The following is a 23,684-nucleotide window of genomic DNA, read 5'->3' as shown; positions in this document are numbered from 1 at the left end:
CCAAGTGTAGTACTTTACATTTCTCCCTGTTAAAATTCATCTTGTTTGCTTTGGCCCAGTTGTCTAATCTGTTAAGGTCATCTTGCTGAACAGGGTCCTACAATAATTGAATCCACAACAGACCCGCTGTTCCAGTGGTGGCTATCTCAGAACAGTGTTACTCAAATGGGGCAGCAGCTGCCACACTGGTGTGGCATGAGAGGATGGCAACTGGGTTGGGAAGATTCAAGGACAAAACAAGCATTTCAGTGTAGTATTGTATAGTATCAAAACCCTTTTTAATATTTTTTTTAGAAAAGGGATTTTTTTAAAAAATAGGACATCAGGAACATTAAGTGACACTGCAGACAATCCTAGTTGTGATCCACAATCGTCGCAGTTCAAACAGAGTGCTGGAGACGACTTAAGCACCGCTAGGAGTGGCTTCTTTTGGTTTCCCAATGTATTTCATATAATCATAGAATCTTAGAGTTGGCTGGGATCCCGAGGGTCATCTAGTCCAACCCCCTGCAATGCAGGAATCTCAGCTAAAGCATCCATGACAGATGGTTACCCAACCTCTGCTTAAAAGCTGAAATGTCTCTGCTTATTTCTTCCCAGTAAAAGAAGTTGGCATGGCGCGAGCAAATATCTATTCCGAAAGTGTGGCTCGCGGAGGAAAAGTTTGAGAGCCACTGTTTTAGAATTAGGGAAGGATGCGTTGGTGACAAAGAGCTCTGTTTGACTCGCAAGCCTGCACGCGTCGGATCCCAAGGAAAAGTCCAATTATTACCCCACTTTCCGGGGGGGGGAATGGTTAAGGAACCCCCCCTCTCCGGTGGAACGGATGTGACCCCCACCGCGCTCTCTTCTTCCTCCCCCAGGAGAGGATCAGAAGCCGCAGCAGGAAGGATGCTGCTGCTAAGCCGGGCTCCTTTGTCTCCCTTTACAGAGCGAGGACTCGCTCGGGGCTCACACAGCTCCCCCCGCCTCCGGCTCCCTCCTTCCGCCCCCCCTGGCTGCCGCGTCTTTGGGTGGCTCTCAGGTCGACTTGTCAATCACAGCCGCCCAGGAGCCGCCGGGTTGCGCGCCGCGCTCTCGCCGCCGCCCGACAGGTTGGAAAGCCATTAATTACTCGCTCGGCCATGCAGGTTTGCGCGCAGGCGGCTCCTCTCGCCGCTGCCGCCGGGGCTTTGCTGCTGCCGCCGCCGCCTCCTGGCTGCCCATGGAGCTCTAGCAGCGCGCACGATGGCCGCGCCTCACGCCTGCTCTGCCCGCCGGCTCCTTGCCGCGCCGTCGCTGCTTCTGCTGCTGGCTGGCGCCCTGGGCGCTAAGGTAAGGGGGCTGGTGGCTACCGCCAGGGACACGGGGAGCCTGGGCGCCGCCGGCTGCCGGGCGCCCGGGCCCTCTCTCAGAGTTGGTGCGCCCTCCCCGGGGGATCCTCTGCGAGGCGACTTGCCAGGGGGCAGCTGGCTACTTTGGCCAGCTCAGCCGCCGGGACTGGGGAGGGCAAACGCAGTCGGCTCACAGCCGCTGGCTACCGCGCCCAGGGCCTGGGAACCGAAAATAAATGCGCCCCAGCGCGCGCCTTCCTTTTCCCAGCCGCTTTATCACCAAAGTCTGACATGTTGTTTTGCTGTTGTTTTGTTTTGTTGTTTGTTGTTGGTCTCCCTCTCTTCCTCGCCCCAGAAAACCACCCCCTCTCCAAGCCAGAGATTATTTTATCCCGAATTTAAGCAGGAAGGGGGGAAGAACGGATGGCAGTTTGTGCCAGCCACTCCCTTTGCTGCTTTGGATTCCCAAGGGATTAGGAGACCAGGAAGGCGAAATGCTTTGAAAAGTCCCCTGCTAGGATTTCGTTTGGCTCCGGAGAGACCCCCTTCTTACTTTCCCCTTGGCCGATTCAGCAACCAAGTCGTCTTCCCTTTGAAGTGGAGGCGTTTTTAACACATGGCACGAAGCAACAGCCTCTGATCCTCTCCGGCTGTTTTTGCTCACGTGTGAATAACATTAATGCCGGATGGAAAAAACGTACAGGAGGTTTTTTTTTATAACAATAACAATAATTAATGATGATGATGATGATGATGATGATAATACCCTGCATTTGTATTGCATTTGAGTTAGAGACTTGGAGAAGAGCAAAGCCTGGTTTGGATAACAGGCTAATGTGTGGAAACAGAATCCAGAGGAAGCTGTAGCCCTTAATGCGAGTTGGGAACGCTGACATCTGGACCGTCCAGTATCCTGATCCTAAATACATTATGTGGCAAAAGAGGGCAATGCACAGGTGGGGAGGACCCAAGACTACAGTGCTATGCAAACTTCCCCCACTGTATCCATATTTTCACTGTATTATGTGCATGTGATTCCCAGATAAGTGGCTGTACCAAGAAGCCCACTCCACTGGATCCCCCTTGCAGACAGCCTTGCTGCAGCACAACGGTTGGATTGCATGCACACATAGCCAAAGTCTTGTGCTCCAGCACCTCCTGTGTTGTCGCATGGGACCCCGGGACTGACTTAGATGGTGTGTGGTTGGTACAGCCACTTGTGGTAAGAAAACTCTATGGAAGGGAGGTTCACATGCAGGACCAAATCCATGCACTTTCATTGCTCCAGCTTCCACATACCCTATTTTAAAGGTAAAGGTAAAGGGACCCCTGACCATTAGGTCCAGTCGTGACCGACTCTGGGGTTGCACGCTCATCTCGCATTATTGGCCAAGGGAGCCGGCGTATAGCTTCCAGGTCATGTGGCCAGCATGACAAAGCCGCTTCTGGCAAACCAGAGCAGCACATGGAAACGCCGTTTACCTTCCCGCTGTAGCGGTTCCTATTTATCTACTAGCATTTTGATGTGCTTTCGAACTGCTAGGTTGGCAGGAGCTGGGACCAAGCAACGGGAGCTCATCCCGTCACAGGGATTCGAACCGCCAACCTTCTGATTTGCAAGCCCTAGGCTCAGTGGTTTAACCACAGCGCCACCGCTATTCTTTATTCATTTATTATTTCAATTATTTTCACCTCCTTTTTTTGCCCAGGGCAGCTCGCAACAATCATTTTATATGAAACAATTCAAATCATTGTAGATAGCTGTTAAAAACCAGGAGTGAAAAACTTAATACTGTATAATACTATTGGCCAATCCTGGAAACATTTTTTTATAAAAAGTATTTACATGCTTCATGAAGGCAGGTGAGGAGGGGGAGTGCCCACCTTTCCTTGGGAAGGGACTCCACAGTGGGGGTGCCGCTGCTGAGAATGCCTTAGCAGTGGTCCAAACATAACCCACTCTAAATCGCATCAGTTGGGCATGTTCTGCTGGGCTGAGTCTCATGCGGTAGACGTTTTGATATTTGGATAAAGTGAAACCTCAGCTGCAAACCACTTGCCTTGGAAAGAAGAACTGAGGTTGATGGGTTTTTTTTAAGCAGCAGAAAACCCCCACCCCCCCATTTTTCTGGACCTTCTGTCTCTGGGATAAACTGAACTGCTAGCCTGAAGCACCCCTCCTTTCCCCCTGCCATTTCCCCATTAACAGCAGGTGTGGGCCATTCATTTGGGGAGGGAGGCAAAGACACACCTTCAGACCTGACAGAGAAGCTCTAATTAGAGCTCTGTGCTCTTTAATAACACTTGTCTCCCCGCAGCTGTAAAAACTCTGTCAAATCCTCCTCATTATTACAGAACACCCATTCAGAGGCCAGGCCAGCAAGCTCTACTCCTCTGCTATTCTAAACGGGGGAGGCAACCCTGCCCCCCCACTAACTTCAATCAGTTTGCCTGAGCCTCCCATATTTCACGGGTCACTGAAGCCATTGTGGCCCTGTTTCTCAGAGGCTTGCGAGGAAGCCCTTTGCCGTTTCCTCACTGTGAATAGCCAGAGGGAGACATCTCTCTCCACGTCTAGGACGGGAGGGGCTGTCGTCCCCTCTCAAATGAGGCCTATGTTCTCTTTTGCCACCGTGCCGCAAACTTCTGCAGCCGAGACACACTCTTCGCCTGAAATAAATTGGATGCACACTTCCCCGTTGTTCCACAAAATACTTACTTTGCTACGGATCTTGCCTTCCTAAACGCACATGCGGAGGTATTATGTTGCACCTCTGTGCGAGTTGCTGCTGTAGAAGTGCCTTGGGGAAGAGGCATGCTCAGAGCAGTGACTCAAACAGAAGTGCAAGGTGGCCTCTGTGAGTGGCAATCCCAATGGATAGACACAGCAGATTATCTGTCTTTAGGTAAAGGTAAAGGGACCCCTGACCATTAGGTCCAGTCGTGACCGACTCTGAGGTTGTGCGCTCATCTCGCATTATTGGCCGAGGGAGCCGGCGTATAGCTTCCAGGTCATGTGGCCAGCATGACAAAGCCGCTTCTGGCAAACCAGAGCAGCACATGGAAACGCCGTTTACCTTCCCGCTATAGTGGTTCCTATTTATCTACTTGCATTTTGATGTGCTTTCGAACTGCTAGGTTGGCAGGAGCTGGGACCAAGCAACGGGAGCTCACCCTGTCACAGGGATTCGAACCGCCGACCTTCTGATCAGCAAGCCCTAGGCTCAGTGGTTTAGCCCACAGCACCACCTGGGTCCCTGTCTTTACAAATAGCTAATTAGAAAGGTTCGTCCTGTGCTGCACAGGGATTCTTCAATCTTTCAACTAAGCAGTTTCTCAATATTGGTTCAGTATTGGCACACAGTTCACCTTAATTATTGTGCTCTGTATGTTCCCACTGTGGCAGGGTTAGAAACAGAGATATGAAAGCTGGGAGCAAAATGGCACCTTAAACCAAGGACACGGGCGCAACAACGGAATGTCTAGGCACGCTTTTTTATAACAAGAATACAAAGCCGAAAATGAATGAACTGCAGCTAAAATATTATGTTCATGTTTCACATGATCTAGTCTTCCTCTGCCCACCCCCGTAATATTCTTAAGAGGGCCTCTTCTCCAGTCTCCAGAGAGTAACTGGAAGTGGGGAGGCAGAAAAAGGTCCTCCTTTCCTTCCACTCTGCAGTTTTAATCTAAAATCTTAGGTGCAGTACTGCGTCCAGAGCTCAAGCTGCTCGCGCTAATGAAATTCCCTGTCGCAAAATGCGCCTAGAACAATGGGGAGTTTGGGACACTGCCCTGTGGACATATTCTTCCATTCCTTTATATGCAAGTGGCTTCTACACACTCCTCATTGTCTGGCGCAATTGAGCTTTTCTGAAAGGAGACATGAGCCCGACCTCGAAAGACAGAAGGACCCAGACAAACACATTTTGGTTTGCAGAGGAATTTGGAGCTGTTTCACGCTTTTTACCATGGCTAGGATGCATGTAAACTTCAAAATACTCAGGACACGGGGCTAGGAACAGTGGATGGCCATGGCTCCTTGGGACATGCCTACAATGTGTTTGAAGCCAAACTGTTCCACATCACGTTTACAGGTGTACTTTGACAAACGCGGATTGCAAACTGGTACACCCAGTAGCCATGTTTTCTTGGAGTGTTCAAGAAGTAGGAGCGAAGTCTCGGATTGCTGATAATCCCTTGCAGATTGGTAACCAAATGTCACTCTTATCCATTGAGCCTGTGACAAGTTGAGTGGATAACCAAACTGCCATGGTGTGAAACGCTCTCATCTTAGAATAGCTTAGTTGTCTGTATTATCCTGCACAATGAATCGTGTGCAGGTTTTTTTTTGTTTTTGGCCTTACATCTGGTAATCTATATGGATTCAGTAGGATTGGTGAAACTAGGTGCCACGTGGGACCAGATCTACCATTAGGCAGAGTGAGATGGTGCCTCTGGTAGATTTTGGGTTTCAGGAAAGGGTAAAAATAAAATAAAAAAGCTTTAAAATATAGTTTGTTGCACTTTTCCTGCCAGGGTGTGGGAGAGGTGACTGAGATTTTCTGCTTCAGGTGCCAAAACAAATTGGGTACTATGCAATACTGCATGTATTTCTGCAGCGAAGGCAGCAAATCTTGGGCAAGGCTTGAAAGAGGGCAGACTGAGAATACCAGCATAAAGTTATGGAGTTATGGACAAATAATTTAATCCACAGCTGAATCAGAGCAGCAAGCATTATGGGAGTTTCGGAAAAAGACAATCTGTTTTTGTTTTTTCCTACCTTCCCCCACCCAGAGTGTCCTGGGAACTGTAGTTTGTTAAAAGTGCTGAGAGCTGAGAGTTCTTTAAAAGCTTTAAAAGCACAGGGCAAATGGGACCCAAACTTTAAAAGCCAAAGTTCCGCAGCAGGGGAACTCAGAATATGTCATAAAATTAAGCAAAATGTTTAGGACAAGTAGTAAAGAATGCTGGAAATGTAAAGAGAAAGAAGGGCAATTTTATCATATGTGGTGGACATGTGAAGTGGTGAAAAGACTTTGGGAAAGGATATATAATGAGTTGAAAAAGATGTTTAAGTATACTTTCACCAAAAAACCCGAAGCATTTTTATTGGGACTAATGGGAAAGGAGATTACTAAGAGGGATCAGAGACTTTTTATGTATGCTACAACCGTAGCCCAAAAGTGGAAAACACAAGATGTACCAACTATTGAGGAGTGGCAGACAAAAATGATGGACTATGCTGAACTGGCTAAGTTGACTTGCGGGATCCGAAACCAGGGAGAGACAAAGTTCCAGAGAGAGTGGAGTAAATTTATTGACTATATGGAGAAAAACTGTACAAGTTTAAAGACACTTGCAGGACTGAGATAAATCCTACGAAACGAGACTGAATATATAAAAGGGACTGTGAGATAGGAGTGGAATAATAAAGCCGTATGAAGGGAGGGAGGGAGGTCAGAGCTCGGCAGAGCAAAAAAAGAGATGAGATGAGAAAGAAATGATATAATTATGAGGTTTTGTTTTTGTATGTGTTTGTGTGTATGTATGTATGTATGTTGTTTTGTTCTTTATATTGTTTAATTGGAAAAGTGAATAAAATATTTTTTTAAAAAAAATGAAATTAAGCAAAATGCAGGGCATGCAGCAAGCGTTCTCGAGTGGCGCCATTCAGTCTCGACCAGATAAGAAAGAGCACTTGCCGCCCACAAAAATTAAACGAAAAAACGGCCAGCTCAAAATGCAGGTGTATATGAAAAGCAGCAGAGCTGTGTGGTTATAGGAGAACACGCAGGGATGGAGGTCCCATGCTAACCATTTCCTGTTTTTGTCAGGACAGTAGGGAGGCACCAGAAGGAGCCGGTACCTGGAATGAAGAGGTCACCAAGTGGTGGGGGGAATGGGGCTCCTGGTCTACCTGCTCGCGCACCTGTGGAGGAGGGGTGACGTCCCGCGAGAGGCACTGCTTACGGCAGAGGTAAGTACCAGCTTGGCACGAACATTAAGCTGTTGTCGCCACCACAGTAAAAAGGGCAGAGAGGGAAAGGGGAAAGTTGCCGGCAGCCGAGGTTCTCACTGAGTCCCCCTTCTCTGTGTTTGGCCCAGTTTCTCTCATTTCCTCTCCGTTCTTATTTTGCGCCTCCCTTCTCCTTTGAATATCATTGTATTCCCAGGGTCCCTGCCGGCTGCTCTATTCATCCTCCTGAGGTACAACAACTAACATCCTGAAAGGGAAGGGGGGGGGCGGCGTTGCACAATGATGATGACAGATTTCGTTCTCATGAATTCCAGCCGCGTCCTCGTCCCCGGCCCGCCCACTCAAATCCCCGTCCAGAATTGGCTCGCGAGGGCTTTGCAGAAGCCCCTGCCTCCTCTCAAAAGAGCTGAATGAAACCCCTTGGAGAGAGGCACCTCTTTGAACCTGCTACTCCAGATCCCATGACGCTAATGAGGGCTGCCAACCAAGAACTCGCTATGCTTTGCCTAAAACACACACCCCTCCGAAAAAAATCCCTCATTTCTATTCTGCATGAACGCACTTCTGAGCAGAGGAAGCCTGATCAAGGCCCCCCCCTCCTTTCCTTCCGTCAAAAGGAAAGGTGGGGAAAACTTCTTTTATGTGGGCTGGCTGGCTGCATAATTGGGGTCCAGAGATGCCGAGGTGCCTTCCGTCTGGAGATGGCAGGATTCTCAAACATACTTTGGAATAAACGGCGCCGTTAACAAGGCACCCCAGTGTCTCTCTTAAAAACAGCAAACCCGACTCTGCAGCTAACAGCTCCACTCACCCCGTTAAAGAAAAATCTATCTATGCGCACTCTACGGAATGTAATGACAGTATTCGCTCAAGGAGGGGAGGGGTAGGTTTGTGCATCAAAGCCCGGCTGAATTCATGCAACGGAACTATGAAAAGAAGCTACACAAAGCCAGGCGCTTGAAGGAGGCTTCTGTCTTTCTGCCCCTGGTCTACCACCCAGTCCTTCAGAGCTGAGCCTTACAGCCTCCCGACTTCAGACCAGGAAGTCTGCTCTAAAGGAGTCCATAGATCTAGGGCCAGTAATGATGGTTGTTTTGGAAAGCTGTGCTTTTTCAGGGGCCAGCGGGTTTGGAGTGTTGGGCTGCGGGGTTTTCTTTTTTTGGTAGTTGCTTTTGGTAGTTACAGGCATTTTCCAAGAGAAGCTGTGCTACTTCTTGTGCCTGTCTAGAGATGACACACATTTAGTAACTCCCAAGTCACCTTTAGAATCATAGAATCGTAGAGTTGGAAGAGACCACAAGGGCCATCCAGTCCAACCCCCTGCCGAGCCGGAAACACCATCAAAGCATTCTTGACATATGCCTGTCAAGCCTCTGCTTAAAGACCTCCAAAGAAGGAGACTCCACCACACTCCTTGGTAGCAAATTCCACTGCTGAACAGCTCTTACTGTCAGGAAGTTCTTCCTAATGTTTAGGTGGAATCTTCTTTCTTGTAGTTTGAATCCATTGCTCCGTGTTCGCTTCTCTGGAGCAGCAGAAAAGTTAATTGCAGCATGCATGAGTGCTGGCTGGGGTTATTGAATGCTGAGAAAACAGCACTCTGCACATGTTCCTTTAAAAAAAAAGTTATTTATTGATATTCAAAGATATACAGAAATACATATCCATTACAGATTATCTTTCTATAATACCATCATATATAAAAAAGAAAAAGGGCAGAAAGTAGAAAAGAAAAGAAAAAGAAAAACCTAAAGAGAGAGAAGAAAAGATAGAAGGATTTCCTGCAGCCAAATATAGTATTCATTCATTAAAATCCAACCGTTCTATCTTCTATACACCAGTATTTTTTTCAGTCTTCAAATCCAGATATTACAAGTTAATTTTCTCTTTCTCACGCAAAAAGTCCAGAAGAAATTTCCAATCCTTAAGAAACATCAGTAATGATTTTTCTCTAATTAAACATGTTAACTTTGCCGTCTCCGCCAAGTGCAATCGTTTTTTAATCAGCCATTCCTCTACAGTGGGCAAGGCCGTATCTTTCCATCTTTGCACTGCCGTATCTTTCCATCTTTGCACTCTGCACATGTTCAGAGGCACTTTGAACATGTTCCAGGACCGAAAGCAGGTTCTGGGAGCTCTAATGAACTCAGATTTAAGCCCAGGAATGGGAGTCCTTACACCCATCCCAGTCTTGGAGACGATTGCTTCTCCTCTCCACTTCTTGGTTGTGCATGATAGGAGGAGCAAACTGACAAAGAAGGGCAACAGAAATTGTTACGGGTGTTGCAATGGAGTTTCAAACCCTGCATAGAAAGAGAGGCTACGGCAGGCATAGGCATACTCGGCCCCCTAGATGTTTTGGGACTACAACTCCCATGATCCCTCGCTAACGGGACCAGTGGTCAGGGATGATGGGAGTTGTAGTCCCCAAACATCTGGAGGGCCGAGTTTGCCTATGCCTGGGCTATGGGGCCCCTGAGTCCGGGAAGCAAAAACCTCCACAAGAAACCTGCTTTTTTCTCTTGCAGGCTGCAAGTTTCTCAGGGGACAAATAGTAGCATGTGCCTGGGTCAGTCCAAGCACTACCAACTGTGCCAGCAGCAGGTAAGATCAAGTCTTCTGGATACTTATTTAGACATGGATTCTTTCTGTGGGCTGCTGGGGAGACGTGGCACTACCTGCTCCGGCACCCGGAGTGGCGCACATGCTGTGCACCTGGGGGCGGAACCATGGGGGCGGGATGAACATCCCAGGGGGCGAGACGCCCATGGGGGGGGTGGAGCAAGCTGCCCATGGCGGGCCGCTTCCTTGGCGTGGGGGGGGGGAGGGAGCATAGCTGCCAAGTCTCCCATTTTCCCCGGGAAACCCCCGTTTTTACTTATCTTTTCCCGGTGGTCCCCCGTATCACTTCGTCTCCCGTTTTTCTCCGTTATTATATGCGGCTTCAAAAGTCGCATCTACGCATCACCGGAAGTGCGTAGATGCGACTTCCGGTTTCGGCGGCGGCCATTTTGGTGCCCATAGATGGGCGGGGCGACACCGGAAGTTGCGTCAACGCACTTTCGGTCATGCGTAGAAGCTACTTTTGAAGCCGGCGGTGGCCATTTTTTGTGCCCATAGAAGAGCAAAGCGACACCGGAAGTTACGCCGACGCAACTTCCGGTGTCACACGGCTTCCGGTCCCGGATTCTGCAGTCCGGGACTTGGAAGGTAAGGGAGGGAGCTGCACCGCTTTGCTAGCAGCCTTCCTCCCTTCCCTCTTCCTTTTGACAGCTCAGGGGAGCCCCCCCCGAAGCAGCCCAGGAGCGGGGTGCAACGGTGCGCCACCTGCCCACGACTCCCAAGCCTCCCCCGAGCTGTCAAAATGAAGGGGGGAAGGCCGCCGGCAAGGAGACACAGCTCCGCCCCTTCCCCCGACGGCTTGAGGGAAGGCTTGGGAGTCGCGGGTGGGCGGCGCGCCGAATGTCACCCCCCCTCAGTGATGACACCCAGGGCGGACCGCCCCCACCGCCCCCTTCCTCCGCCCCTGCTGGTATGAGCATGAAATCACATAGAATTCAACTAGCAAGTGGTTGGTTACTACTATCTATATCTAGGCATCAATATGTATGGAACTTGAGAACGTGTTATTGGGCTAGCCAGGCTGCAAACTGTAGCTCGGTCCTATAGGCATCTACTCAAAAGTGAGCGCCATTGAGTTCCTGTGAGTTTAGTGGGGCCAGGGGCGAAGGAAGACCTTGTGACGGATGTCGCTATGTAGGGCGTATGTGTGGTGTCGCGATATACAGCGCATGCGTGTGACGCTGCACATGCGTTGTACTTAGTGATTTGCCACCAGCCGTGCGATCCTCTGTTCGCGGCTGCAGCTGCAAACGGAGTATCCTCCACGTGGCTGCGGCTGCGCGATGGCTGCTCGCGCCGTCACAAGCCTCTGCGGAGTGACTTCTTGTCACCCCCGCAGACATGGAACCCGGGACTTACCGCCTCCCATTGCAACGCCACTGAGTGGGGCTTGTTCCCAGGATTGCAGCCTCAGAAGGTTACTCAGGTCTGCTCAAAGATTACTCTTCGGAAGATCTGGCAGTAATTCCCTCCCCCCCCCAATATTCTGGGTGTGTGTGTGTGGGATATAAAGGAATAGTGAGGTTAGATCCTCCTAGACTACGTGGGCAAAATCTTCAACCTGAGGGCCACATGCCCACCCCTAAACTGAGATAGACACAGAGAGAGAACATGAATGAATGAATGGGTAGTGGATGAATGAAGGGGAGCGAGAGGGTGGGTGATCATGTACTTGTGTCTCATTCTGGCTGGTCTGCCCCACTCGCTTACAGAGATAAGCTCTTTTCCACCAGCCCTCTGTTCAGAAGGAAAGGGTGGGTGGTGGTCTGATCCTGCTACCCAGTGAAACATGGGCATGTTTCAGGAGGTATGTTCAGCACGGATGATGCAGATCTGGTCAAACTTAGCTTAGCGGGAAGAAGGAACAGTCTCAAGCGTTTTGGGTTTTTGAGGGGTTGTTTACAGAGACCTTCCACAGGTGCTATAGGAAGCATTTGTGAGTGCCCTGACACCCATACAGTAGGCTCTAGGGCAGGCATCCCCAAACTGCGGCCCTCCAGATGTTTTGGCCTACAACTCCCATGATCCCTAGCTAAGAGGACCAGTGGTTGGGGAAGATGGGAATTGTAGTCCAAAACATCTGGAGGGCCGAAGTTTGGGGACGCCTGCTCTAGGGAGTTCAGAAAGAAAGGAATTTGTTTAATTTTTATCCCACCCTTCTTCTAAGAAGCCATGTGGGGCCCACATGGTCCTCTGTTATCTACATTAACAACTCTGTAAGGTAATTTAGCATAGCAGAGAGAGAGAAAACCTGACCCACCCCTTTGGTACATATGGAAACTGCTTCTCAATGGAGGGTACCATCTGGATCAAGGCCACAGTGGGCCTCCTTGCCAGCTGGGATCCAAAACGATCCACCCCCTTCACAACAATGGCTTGCTTTTTAAAAAGCTGATTGTGCAATTGCATTGCTGGCCCTGAATTACTTTGGCCCTGAATCATTTCTTTTTTGGCCCTGAATCTTTTTGGCCCTGAATCTTTTTCTTTTTATCTGGAGATCTTAGAACCCCCGAACTGCTTGAAATCTTAAGGTTCAGAGCCTTTGCAAATACAGTGAGAAGAGAACCACCCAAAACTCTGTGCCTGCCTTTTGTTGAGAGGAAAGGGGATTCTGTGATGAGTTGAGTTTCTCTCCCCCTCCAGCTTTGCCCCGCCAACACCGCCAGCTTCAAGCAGTATCAATGCGCCAGTTTCAACGCCAAGGCCTTTGGGAAGCAGCACTATCAGTGGATGCCTCTCTACCCAGGTTTGCCTTTCCTAAGTTACTCAGCAGAAGCTTTGGGATGAAGTTGCTGCACTTATAAGGCTTAAAAGGTAAAGGGACCCCTGACCATTAGGTCCAGTCGCGGACGACTCTGGGGTTGCGGCGCTCATCTCACTTTACTGGCCGAGGGAGCCGGCGTACAACTTCCGGGTCATGTGGCCAGCATGACTAAGCTGCTTCTGGCGAACCAGAGCAGCACACGGAAATGCTGGAGCGGTACCTATTTATCTACTTGCACTGATGTGCTTTTGAACTGCTAGGTTGGCAGGAGCTGGGACTGAGCAATGGGAGCTCACCCCGCCGCGGGGATTCAAACTGCCGACCTTCTGATCAACAAGCCCTAGGCTCTGTGGTTTAAATCCGTAAGACTCTTGGCCCAAAACACCAGAAGTCCCCGGATACTTTAAAGACAAGAGATTCATTGTGACCTAACTTTTTGCAGACTAGAAACTGCAGCACGCAACGACACATGGGGTTAGATATATGGATTAGACAGAAAGTGTTAATGGTGGGGCCAAAACGGTACGAAATGCAAGAGAAACAGTGGTAGGCTGAAGCTCAGATGGAATTCTTGAACAAGATTGTGACCATTTCCAACATCAGTCACTGGGGATAACACAGTCTTCTTAGCTTGCTTAAAAGGTAAAGGTAAAGGGACCCCTGACCATTAGGTCCAGTCGTGACCGACTCTGGGGTTCCGCGCTCATCTCGCATTATTGGCCGAGGGAGCCGGCGTATAGCTTCCAGGTCATGTGGCCAGCATGACAAAGCCGCTTCTGGTGAACCAGAGCAGCGCACGGAAACACCGTTTACCTTCCCGTTTACCTACTTGCATTTTGACGTGCTTTCGAACTGCTAGGTTGGCAGGAGCTGGGACCAAGCGATGGGAGCTCACTCCGTCCTAGGGATTCGAACCGGTGACCTTCTGATCAGCAAGCCCTAGGCTCAGTGGTTTAACCCACAGCGCCACCTGGGTCCCTTCTTAGCTTGCTTACGCTTCTTTAATTCAGGCAATGGGAGAGGGTTTCAAAGCTTGAAGAATGTGTTACCATCATGGTAATCACTGTTCTGAGTAAAGTAGCTCTAGTCTGTGAAAAAGCCATTCCTGGGTTGCGGCGGGAGCGATGGCGACATCTGTTTGCGTCGGTAGCGTAAATTCAGCCGCAAGGTTTCCTCGCCCAGAATCGCCCAGTGTCTCAGTTGGGTGGCAGTGGGTGTTAAAATCATTGAACTGACCTTAGCACCCAGCTTGCACAAAGCTCCACCAGAGTCAGCATGATCCCTTTGGTCCTTAGAGGAGAGCATCTTCTGCCTCTCTTCTCCTGGACCGCTGCATGTCACCCTGTGTTCCAGTTTTCGCCTGTGTTTTTGCTCTAGATGATTACACCAGCATCTCTAACAAGCCATGCGATCTCCAGTGCACCACCAGGAACGGAGAGAGGCAGCTGATGGCACGGGCCCAGGATGGCACATCGTGCAAGGACAGGGCCTACCAAGGGGTCTGCATCAGTGGGAAGTGCGAGGTAAAACACTGCAAGGAGGACCCACCTCCTGGACTCAGGAATGACCCACAATGGCTGTGTTCTTCCTCCACTGTTGGAGGTAGTATGCCTCTGAATATCAGTTGCATGGAATCACAAGGGCTGAGGGGAGCGCTGCTGTACCTATGCCCTGCTTGCGAGCTTCCCACAGGCATTGTCAGGGACATTGTCAGTTTAGAATTACAACAGGGGTTTGAGGGAGGTCACAGCTCGGAGGCAGATGAGGGGAAAAGCTGGGAAATTAAGGGAGAGGAGGAGGAGGAAGCACCAGGGGGGCAACAGCTGACGGACACGGTGTATTTAGAAAGCATTCCAGACCCTCCATCTCCCAGAACCCGGCAAGCCTTGAAAGTAGGAGAGCAAAGAGCTCAAAGACAGAGGGCACATAGCAGCACCCATAGAGGACATGAATGAGGAAGTGGGAGAGACAGGGTGGAGATTCACTCGGGACAATGCCATTATCCAATAGAGTGGGTTATAAAGCCTCTCTCTGTAAATACTAAATAAAAAGTTGACGGTAAGAACATTCCTTGTCTTTGTACATTCCTGTACATTCTTTGTACATTCCGGCCGTGGCAGTCACTGTTTGGCCACAGTGAGAGCAGCATGCTGGATGAGATGGGCCTTTGGTGTGAGCCATCACAACTCTTCTTACAGTCTTTTGTACAAAGGATAGAACGTGAGCAAATGTACAGCAATCCATGTGTTTCGATTTGGAAAGTGATCAAAGGGGTTCAGAAGAGATGGCTTGTATAACTGAAGGAGCATCTCCGCCTCCATCGCTCTGCCCGGACACTGAGGTCCAGCTCCGAGGGCCTTCTGGTGGTTCCCTCAATGCGAGGAGTGAAGTTACAGGGAACCAGGCAGAGGGCCTTCTCGGTAGTGGCACCCGCCCCGTGGAACGCCCTCCCACCAGATGTCAAAAAGAAAAACAACTACCAGACTTTTAGAGGACATCTGAAGGCATCCCTGTTTAGGGAAGCTTTTAATCTTTAAGAAATTTGTCTATTTTAATATTTCTGTTGGAAGCCGCCCAGAGTGGCTGGGGAAACCCAGCCAGATGGGCAGGGTATAAATTGTTGTTGTTGTTGTTGTTGTTGTTGTTGTTGTTGTTGTTGTTGTCTGGGGTATGGATTAGGTTCACAGGGAAGGTTTTCACACTCTCAAGTCTGCCTCCACTTTTCTCTCTCTCCAGCCAATAGGGTGTGATGGAAGCCTCTACTCTTCCCAGGTGATGGATCGGTGTCAAGTATGCGGAGGAGATGGAACTACTTGCTACCGTGTCTCGGGTAGCTTCCGAAAGGGGATCTCACATTTAGGTACACTTTGCGAACAGCACTGAGCTATTTCCTACGCTGCTTCTTGGTACCCCTCTTGCTTCCCCTCAGGAAGTTGGCAGAAGAGCCGCTTAAGCTAGAGCAGGTGCCCCCCCCCAAACCCCATGCCTGAAGCCAAAGCGACAACCAAGAAGGAGCTTAAAGAATTAACATAAAAGATATTTGGGTGCTACTGAGCCCATTTGCTGCCTTTGTGCTAGAAGGTGTGGGACAGAACTGAGAAATCACGTTAGCTTAAGAGCAGAACTACACATTACATACAAAAGCGGACAACAAAACCCCCCCAAAGGCAACTTCTGGTAAGGAAAAGCAGTTTCAGAACGGGGCCATTTAAAGCAAAGGAATGGGATGCGTTGGTTAATCCTTCACCTGCCTGGTTTCTTCTACGGAAAGTTAGGGGGTTGTCACCATTTCCCACCCTAAGGGGTTCCAGTTGCATGCTTACCTGGCAAGCACACACCTACAGTCCTGTGAAGGGGGGGAAGCAGCTAGAGCGTGGTAGATATTTTCAGCAGAAAAGCAGGAGGCAGAGGAAGGGTTATACACCCCTTTCCCACCTCTGCACTGCTCCAGATTGTTTCTTTCCAAAGCTGCTTTGGGATGGCGTTTGTTAAATGTGTTTATACGTGATTGCAATTCTGCCTTAGGAGAGACCTCAATTTCAGGATCTGAATATCTGACGCCCTGCAATCTATGGCTGCAGGGTGGTATACTAATTTAATAAATGAATGTTGATGACGTCAACAAACCTTCAGATTCTGTTTTTAAAACAATTCGATAAGATCTTTTTGCAAACACACAGACTTTACTCTCCACTTCGTGTTTGTGCTTTTGCCAAACGTGAGATTTTTGTGTAAGTTTGAACGAGTTTATGGGAATCGGCGGGAAAGGAAGTAAAGGACAATTTGGAGACTTTCAGAGGATGTCCTGGGTGCTGTGGCTTTTCCAGTCACCAAGGCCATGTTAAAAACTAGGCTGTGGGACATAGAGTGCCAGGAACTAATTTCAGCTGCAGAAAAAACATGTCCCCCTCTTTATTTTCGACTCTCTTGGGCGCAGGAATTTAACCTCAATTACCTACAATTACTTAGGTAAAGGGTAAAGGGGAGCCCTGACTATTAGGTCCAGTCGTGACCGACTCTGGGGTTGCGGCGCTAATCTCGCTTTATTGGCCGAGGGAGCCGGCGTACAGCTTCCAGGTCATGTGGCCAGCATGACAAAGCTGCTTCTGGCGAACCAGAGCAGCACACAGAAATGCCGTTTACCTTCCTGCTGTAGCGGTACCTATTGATCTACTTGCACTTTGACATGCTTTCAAACTGCTAGGTTGGCAGGAGCTGGGACCGAACAACAGGAGCTCACCCCGTCGCGGGGATTCGAACCGCCAACCTTCTGATCGGCAAGCCCTAGGCTCTGTGGTTTAACCCACAGAGGCACCCGCGTCCCTTACAATTACCTACAAATACACAAGAAAGAAGAGCTTTTTCGCTGGCTAGGTTCAATTCTAATCCTTCTAACCTCCTCTGGGGTAGGTTCGCGGGTATGGCAGAAGGAGATAGGATCTGCCCATGTGATGCTCACCTGGTGGAAACTCTAGCTCACAGGGTCCTTAAATGTAAAATGTATGATGATCTCCACCAACAATTTCTAGACCAACTATGTAACCCAATATGGAAACCAGAGACAGAGGTCATACGCTTCTTATTACAGGGGAGAGACCAGGAGCTCACCAAGACAGTAGCTAAGTTCCTCTGTTTGATTTTTTTGCCACCAAAGTTACAGGACCCTGCCCTTGCTGGAGACCCACAGAGGTGAAATAGATTGCTTGCCTCCTCTTGCCTTTGGCAAGTGACCACTGTTGAAATGGCGACAAGATCGCGCTGGCCTATTTATTTTGAATGCTTGTAAGTGACGCCAATAAAGGCTTGATGATGATGACAATTTGGAGCGGAGGGATAGGATAGCCAGAAGGCTGGTTAGAAAGCACTGCGTGGAAATGAAGCAATGCTGCGTGAGCACGATATCCTACCTGTGTTTTTCTTTCCCTCTGAGTGGACTGGGAAACATTAGGGACAGGTGAAATGGAGGACTCCAGATTCTTCAGGAGATAGTGACCTCTGCAGAAGTGGAATCACAGAAACCGGGAAACACCCCCCCCTTCCCTGTCCTTTAAACACAGATAGCTGGGACTCTTTGTCCAGTCAGGCTCACAAATCGGTCATTCTTCCAATGATCATCACAACACTAGATGGGGCTAGAGTCCTGTTCCTTGTGCACAGTGACATTTATTTCCGTGTTAAAATAAAGCAGCAGATCCAAATCGTTTTGCCTTTTATATTTAAATGAAGGCACGCAAAACTGATACCAACACAGAAGCCATAAAAATAAAACCACACCTCCCAACAATCTATATTTAGGGCAGGGGTGTCAAACTCAAATTCATCGGGGGCCGCATCAGCAGTTTGGTCACCCTCAAAGGGCCGGTTGTATCTGTAGGACTATGTGTCCACTCTTTATTATCATAAATTATTGTCACTGCATTCAATTATTACTGTTTTATGTAATAATGTAAGTAATAACTAGCTCTGAAAGCAGAAACATAGTCAGAATAATGGCAAGTAGATATTCAAATGTACAATTATTGTACAATTTATTGAAAAATGATTTTTGGTAACTGCACTGGGTGGTGGAGGCTCGCTAGGGTTTCATGCAGGACCTTTGCAGTGCTACTAGTACCTGGAGATGCTGGGGTCCTTCTGCATGCAGGACAGATGTTCCGCCAGTGAGCCACCACCCTTCACCAAAGGGACTGGCTGAGGTTGACTCACTGGAGCTGCTCTCCTGGTTCCAGGGTTTAAGGGCCAGAAGTCCTATGTTTCTGAGGAGAGGGAGAGGGAGAGGGAGAGGGAGAGGGAGAGGGAGAGGGAGAGGGAGAGGGAGAGGGAGGGGAGGGAGAGAGGGAGGAAGGAAGGAAGGAAGGAAGAAAAGAGGGAGTGGGAGGGAGAGAGGAAGGAAGGAAGGAAGGAAAGAGGGGAGAGAAAGAAGAGTAGTAAATAAGGAAGAGAATAAAGAAGGAAAGAAAAAGAAAGAGGGAGAGAAGACGGAAAGGGAGAAAGAAGGAAGGAAGTAGAGGGAAAGAAAGAATAAGAACGAGAGAGAGGAAGAAAGAAAGGGAAGGGGGGGTCGCCACCTTGATTCAGCGCCAGAAAAGAGCGCGAAGGGACCCAGGGGCAAAAAGCATTTCCCCGACCCCAGCTGTTTGTCGGCGCTTTGTTGGCGCGGCGCTTCAGCAGCAAGGTCCCACTGCTGGGTCCCGCTGGCTGGGGCGCTCGGCGGGCCACATGACGAGGTCTGGCGGGCCGGATTTGGCCCCCGGGCCTTGTGTTTGACACCCGTGATTTAGGGCATATCGCCCCATTTCCAGGTTGGAATCCCTCTTTCCACATCCTCAGTCTGCTTGCACTTGTTCTGAAAGCTCAGGAAGGCATGGTGCCTCAAGAAGACCCAAAGTGCTGTGTTGTTTCTGGGCTCTTGGTAGGATTTCTCCAGCTGCAGGCAGTGGTATCTTGTGGGCTATTGAAGGACAAGTATTTACTTGTTTTCAAATCCCTGCATCCCGGATCCTGCAATAAGCGAGGTCTCTGGGCTGCATGTTGGATGCCAGGAAACATTCCACAGGAAAAAGAGGAAGGGGCAAATTGGGAATCGGGATCCTAGGGAGACGTGCAATGAAGAATAGATATGTTGCTGCCCTCTGTTATGTTGAGCCAGTCACCCATCCGGCACAGTGCATATTATCCACTCTGGCTGGCAGAGGCTCTCCATGAAGTCAAGCAAAGGTCTTTCCCAGGCTTGCAAGCTGCAGGTGCCTGGGATCTTATGCATGCAAAACACCTGCTCTCTCACTGAGAGGCGTTCAAATGTGTGCAATGGTTTGAGCTCCCGTTGCTTTGTTCCAGCTTCTGCCAACCTAGCAGTTCAAAAGCGTACCGACACGAGCAGATAAATAGGTACTGCTGCGGCAGGAAGCTAAATGGTGTTTCCGTGAGCACTCATCGTGGTTTAGTCATGCTGGCCATATGACCCGGAAAGCTGACCACGGTCAAACGCTGGCTCCCTCGGCCTGAAAGCAGAGATGAGCGCCTCACCCCATAGTCAAATTTGTCTGGTGACCTTTACCTTTACCTTTTTATTATCTGCACTTTGCAAGCCTCCTCAAAAGACGTGTGTTTCACATATGCACGTTCTAGAAGGCTCATGAATTAGAATCCTTCGAATAGAAATCCTTGGCAGATTTACCCGGTAACTTAGGCTCAGCCCAGTTCATACATTATGTTGGACCCTCTCATGGTGGAGAAATGCCCCCCCCCCAATTCTCTTTCACCATGCAGATGATAATAATAATAATAATAATAATAATAATAATAATAATAATAATATTTATACCCCACCCATCTGGCTGGGTTTCCCTAGCCACTCTGGGCGGCTTACAGCACATAATAAATTGTAAAATGTTAGACATTAAAAATTTCCCGATACAGGGTTGCCTTCAGGTGTCTTCCAAAAGTCAGATAGTTGTTTATTTCATTGACATCTGATGGGATGGTGTTCCACAGGGTGGGTGCCACTACTGAGAAGGCCCTCTGCCTGGTTCCCTGTAGCTTTGCTTCTCGCAGTGAGGGAATTGCCAGAAGGCCCTCGGCTCTGGACCTCAGTGTCTGGGCTGAACGATGGGGGTGAGGCCGTTTAGGGCCCAGGGGTCAGCAAACTTTTTCAGCAGGGGGCCGATCCACTGTCCCTCAGACCTTGTGGGGAGCCGGACTATATTTTTAGGGGGGGGGAGAGCGAATTCCTATGCCCCACAAATAACCCAGAGATGCATTTTTTAAAAAGGACACATTCTACTCATGTAAAAACACCAGGCAGGCCCCACAAATAACCCAGAGATGCATTTTAAATAAAAGGACACATTCTATTCATGTAAAAACATGCTGATTCCTGGACCGTCCACGGGCCGGATTTAGAAGGCGATTGGGCCGCATCCGGCCCGCAGGCCTTAGTTTGGGGATCCCGGTTTAGGCAGACATATACCTCAGAAGGTCTAAATATACAGCTAAACTAAACATACAACTAAAAAATGAATGCATGAAAAATGTATATCCTACAGGTACCACTATTTAATCACTGGTTGCAGTACCTTATTGAGCATCTAGTCTTTGGCAAACCTGGGTTGCCTCTGTGCGATGTGTGAAATGGTCCAGACACACTCAACTCAATGAACACCTGTGACCTAGTGGAAACAGAGAAACTGCTTCATGGAGCAATGCCAGTTCCCCTGATTGCGGTTTTCTGATTTGTCTTTGGTTCCTGTTTCCTAGGCTATGTGTTCATCACCAACATCCCCGCTGGTGCTACAGACATCCTCATTATAGAGCGGAGGAAAACAGAGAACATCCTTGGTAAGCGATGGACAGAAATGCTCCACTGGCGTACATTTGTCCCGCAGCACAGCAAGGAGAGTGCTTAACTGACTTAATTACTGCATGCAAGCCTTAAAGAGCATTCACGAGAGGGCTTTTTTGTTCTTGACCAATCTATTTGAGAGCAAATGTTATCCCTTGATTTCAGCTTCAGTGGCATCAAAGAAGAGGAAAGCCATAAAATTACAGTGCCTTTTATCAAGAACTTTTAAACAAATGAATTGGTTCTGACCAAGCATGTTTTTAGTTAGAGGGGCATCTTAATAAAACTCTCTCAATGCATGCATTGTTGTTGTTTTCTTAAATGTCCCTTGCCTATTTAACCTAGATTATGTCTAGGGGAAGGAGGAGGGAAATAATATAAGATACATTTGTGGAGTACACCCAACCCCTCTACTCTGATGGTTCCCGCTCCTGGACACATGGCAGATATAACCAATATTGGTACAATATTTTAACAAAAGTAGTAGGGCACATGCCCCAAAATACTACCACTGAGTTACACTTTTTGTAATCTCTAGCACATCCAGGGCTTGTCCTGAGATCTGAAAACTTGGGAGAGCCTCTATCCAGTGGCGTAGCGTGGAGGGAGGGGGGCTGAGGGGGCCGTCGCCCCGGGGCACAGGCTTTTTTGGGGGGAGCACATCACAGCACCCTGGTGCGTCCTTCTCGGCACCCTGCATCTGGAGGGCAGCTGAGAAGGATGCAATAGACTTGTGCCCTGGCCCCTGGGAGCCCAGCACTGCTTTTGCGAGTGGTGCTGGTTGCAGGGAGGGCGTTGTGAGCTGTTGCTTCCTTCTCACCGTACCCTCCAGGTGGGGGGCAGCTGAGAAGGATGCAACAGGCACGCACCCTAGCCCCTGCAAGGGCCTGCAAAGAAGATGCCTTTTTCTTTCATCTCCACTCTGTCTCCTTGCTTAGCGCTAGCGGATGAAACGGGGCGCTTCTTCTTCAATGGGAATTCGGCTATCGACAACCCACAGAACTTCCGAGTAGCTGGCACTGTGTTCAAATACCGCCGGCCTTCCAGCCTGCACTCCGACGGCCTCGAGTACATTATTGCACAGGGGCCTACCAACCAGTCTCTCAACGCCATGGTAAGTGATGGAGGCTACAAAAAGATTGCTTTCTTCTTCCTTGTGTGTGCCCCAAGAATAGGAGCGCAGTTAAAGGGAGCCTGATCCGCAACAGTGGGTTCTCAAATCACATTAGATGTCAGGAGCAAGGTGGCAGTTAATCACACTGTGCAAGTTGGAATTAACTCCTCATTAGCAAGAACACGATCTGCACAGGCTTGGTGGAGTGCCTTTGCCCCATAGATCAGTTGCTGAGACTGAAAGTCCTCGGCTCATCTAAGTCCCCTCCTCTGTAGAGCTTTTTCCAAGCAATCAGAGACTGCACCTGCATGCAGCTTGTTGCTGCTCCGCCCGTTTCAGCCCGCTTCTGGTTCTGTGAGACAGGTGGGGCGGGGAGCTGGTGGCAGCAGGAAGGGGAGACACTTGTGACTCTTCACCAGGCTGACTCATCTCTGCCTCCTGGCCTCCCTTCTCCTGCTTCTGGACTTCTCTCTGCCATAGACTCTCCCTGCTCACTGAGCCCTGTTACCCCTTCAGCTTCCAACACCTCCTCTTCCCAGTCTTCTCCCTCTGACCACTCACTGTTGTCCCACCACCAATCCCTGGGCTCTGAGCCTTCTTCCCTTGGTGGTTCCCCAGCCAATTCCTCCCACCATTCCTCTACACCCAATCGGCCCATGACATCAGCTTCACGTTGACTGAATCTGTTAAAACCCCAAGCTCGGTTGGCTTTTGGGTCAGATTGCAAACTATGGAAGACCAGTTTTATACCTGATGAGATTGTCTTCGTTGTTTTCAGAGAATGAATGGATGGTTTTATTGTTCTAGAGTTTGTTGAGTTGCATTGTTCTTAGAGCTTGTGTTTCTACGTTTCATTCTATTTTGACCACACTCACTGCTTTGATAGCTTTATGCTGTGAAGTGGTTTATTAATGACAATAACAGTAATAGTTTTAATTATAGATTAATTGACACCGAGTGTAACAATGAAAGGATGTGCAAGAAGATGTTGTTGCCATGAACTGGTAATATTTCAGACTGCAGATGGAGAAGGAGGCAATGGGAATCACATGTTTGAATGCTCCCCCTACATAAGAATTGCAATTCTTGGATAGACTATTAGATAGAATTTATGACATGCAATGAATCTTGCAATAAGCACCCAGTCACACAATAGCCTCTTTTCCTGGTCTGTACGCCTAGTATACCTGCAAAGGAAGACCCATTGTCAGGATGCTATCAGCAGCTCCCGGCTGGTTGCCAGGAACATACAAAGACAAGGAATGTTCTTACCACCCACTTTTTATTTAGTATTTACAGAGAGAGGCTATAGAACCCAGCCTCTTGGATAATGGCGGGTCCCAAGTGAATCTGCACCCCGTCTCTCCCACTTCCTCATTCATCACTTCTATAAGTGCTGCTACATGCCCTGTCTTTGAGCTCTTTGCTCTCCTACTTTTAAGGCTTGCTGGGTTCTGGGAGATGGAGGGTCTGGGATGTTTTCTAATAACAACATGTCAGCCAGGCATTGTTCTGGCTTTCCCATGATTTCCCAGCTTTCCCCCTCACCT

General features: G+C 49.0%; 1 protein-coding gene across 1 annotated transcript in view; it reads left to right on the top strand.

The window, feature by feature from the left end:
* The first annotated feature begins 1,161 nt into the window (after window positions 1–1,161).
* LOC118088948 (ADAMTS-like protein 2) overlaps window positions 1,162–23,684 on the top strand; it is a 39,012-nt gene continuing 16,489 nt past the window's right edge. The window contains exons 1-8 of the mRNA XM_035123192.3: window positions 1,162–1,314; window positions 7,151–7,293; window positions 9,822–9,897; window positions 12,559–12,661; window positions 14,057–14,202; window positions 15,416–15,539; window positions 20,936–21,016; window positions 21,959–22,134. Of these exons, the coding sequence (XP_034979083.3) occupies window positions 1,228–1,314; window positions 7,151–7,293; window positions 9,822–9,897; window positions 12,559–12,661; window positions 14,057–14,202; window positions 15,416–15,539; window positions 20,936–21,016; window positions 21,959–22,134 (936 nt within the window). The 5' untranslated portion in view covers window positions 1,162–1,227. The remainder of the gene's footprint in view (window positions 1,315–7,150; window positions 7,294–9,821; window positions 9,898–12,558; window positions 12,662–14,056; window positions 14,203–15,415; window positions 15,540–20,935; window positions 21,017–21,958; window positions 22,135–23,684) is intronic.

The sequence above is a fragment of the Zootoca vivipara genome, chromosome 7, assembly GCF_965207765.1.
Source record: "Zootoca vivipara chromosome 7, rZooViv2.hap1.1, whole genome shotgun sequence".
Lineage (NCBI taxonomy): Eukaryota > Metazoa > Chordata > Lepidosauria > Squamata > Lacertidae > Zootoca > Zootoca vivipara.
The sequence above is the reverse complement of the archived record's forward strand: the minus strand, read 5'-3'. Positions and strand labels throughout refer to the sequence as shown.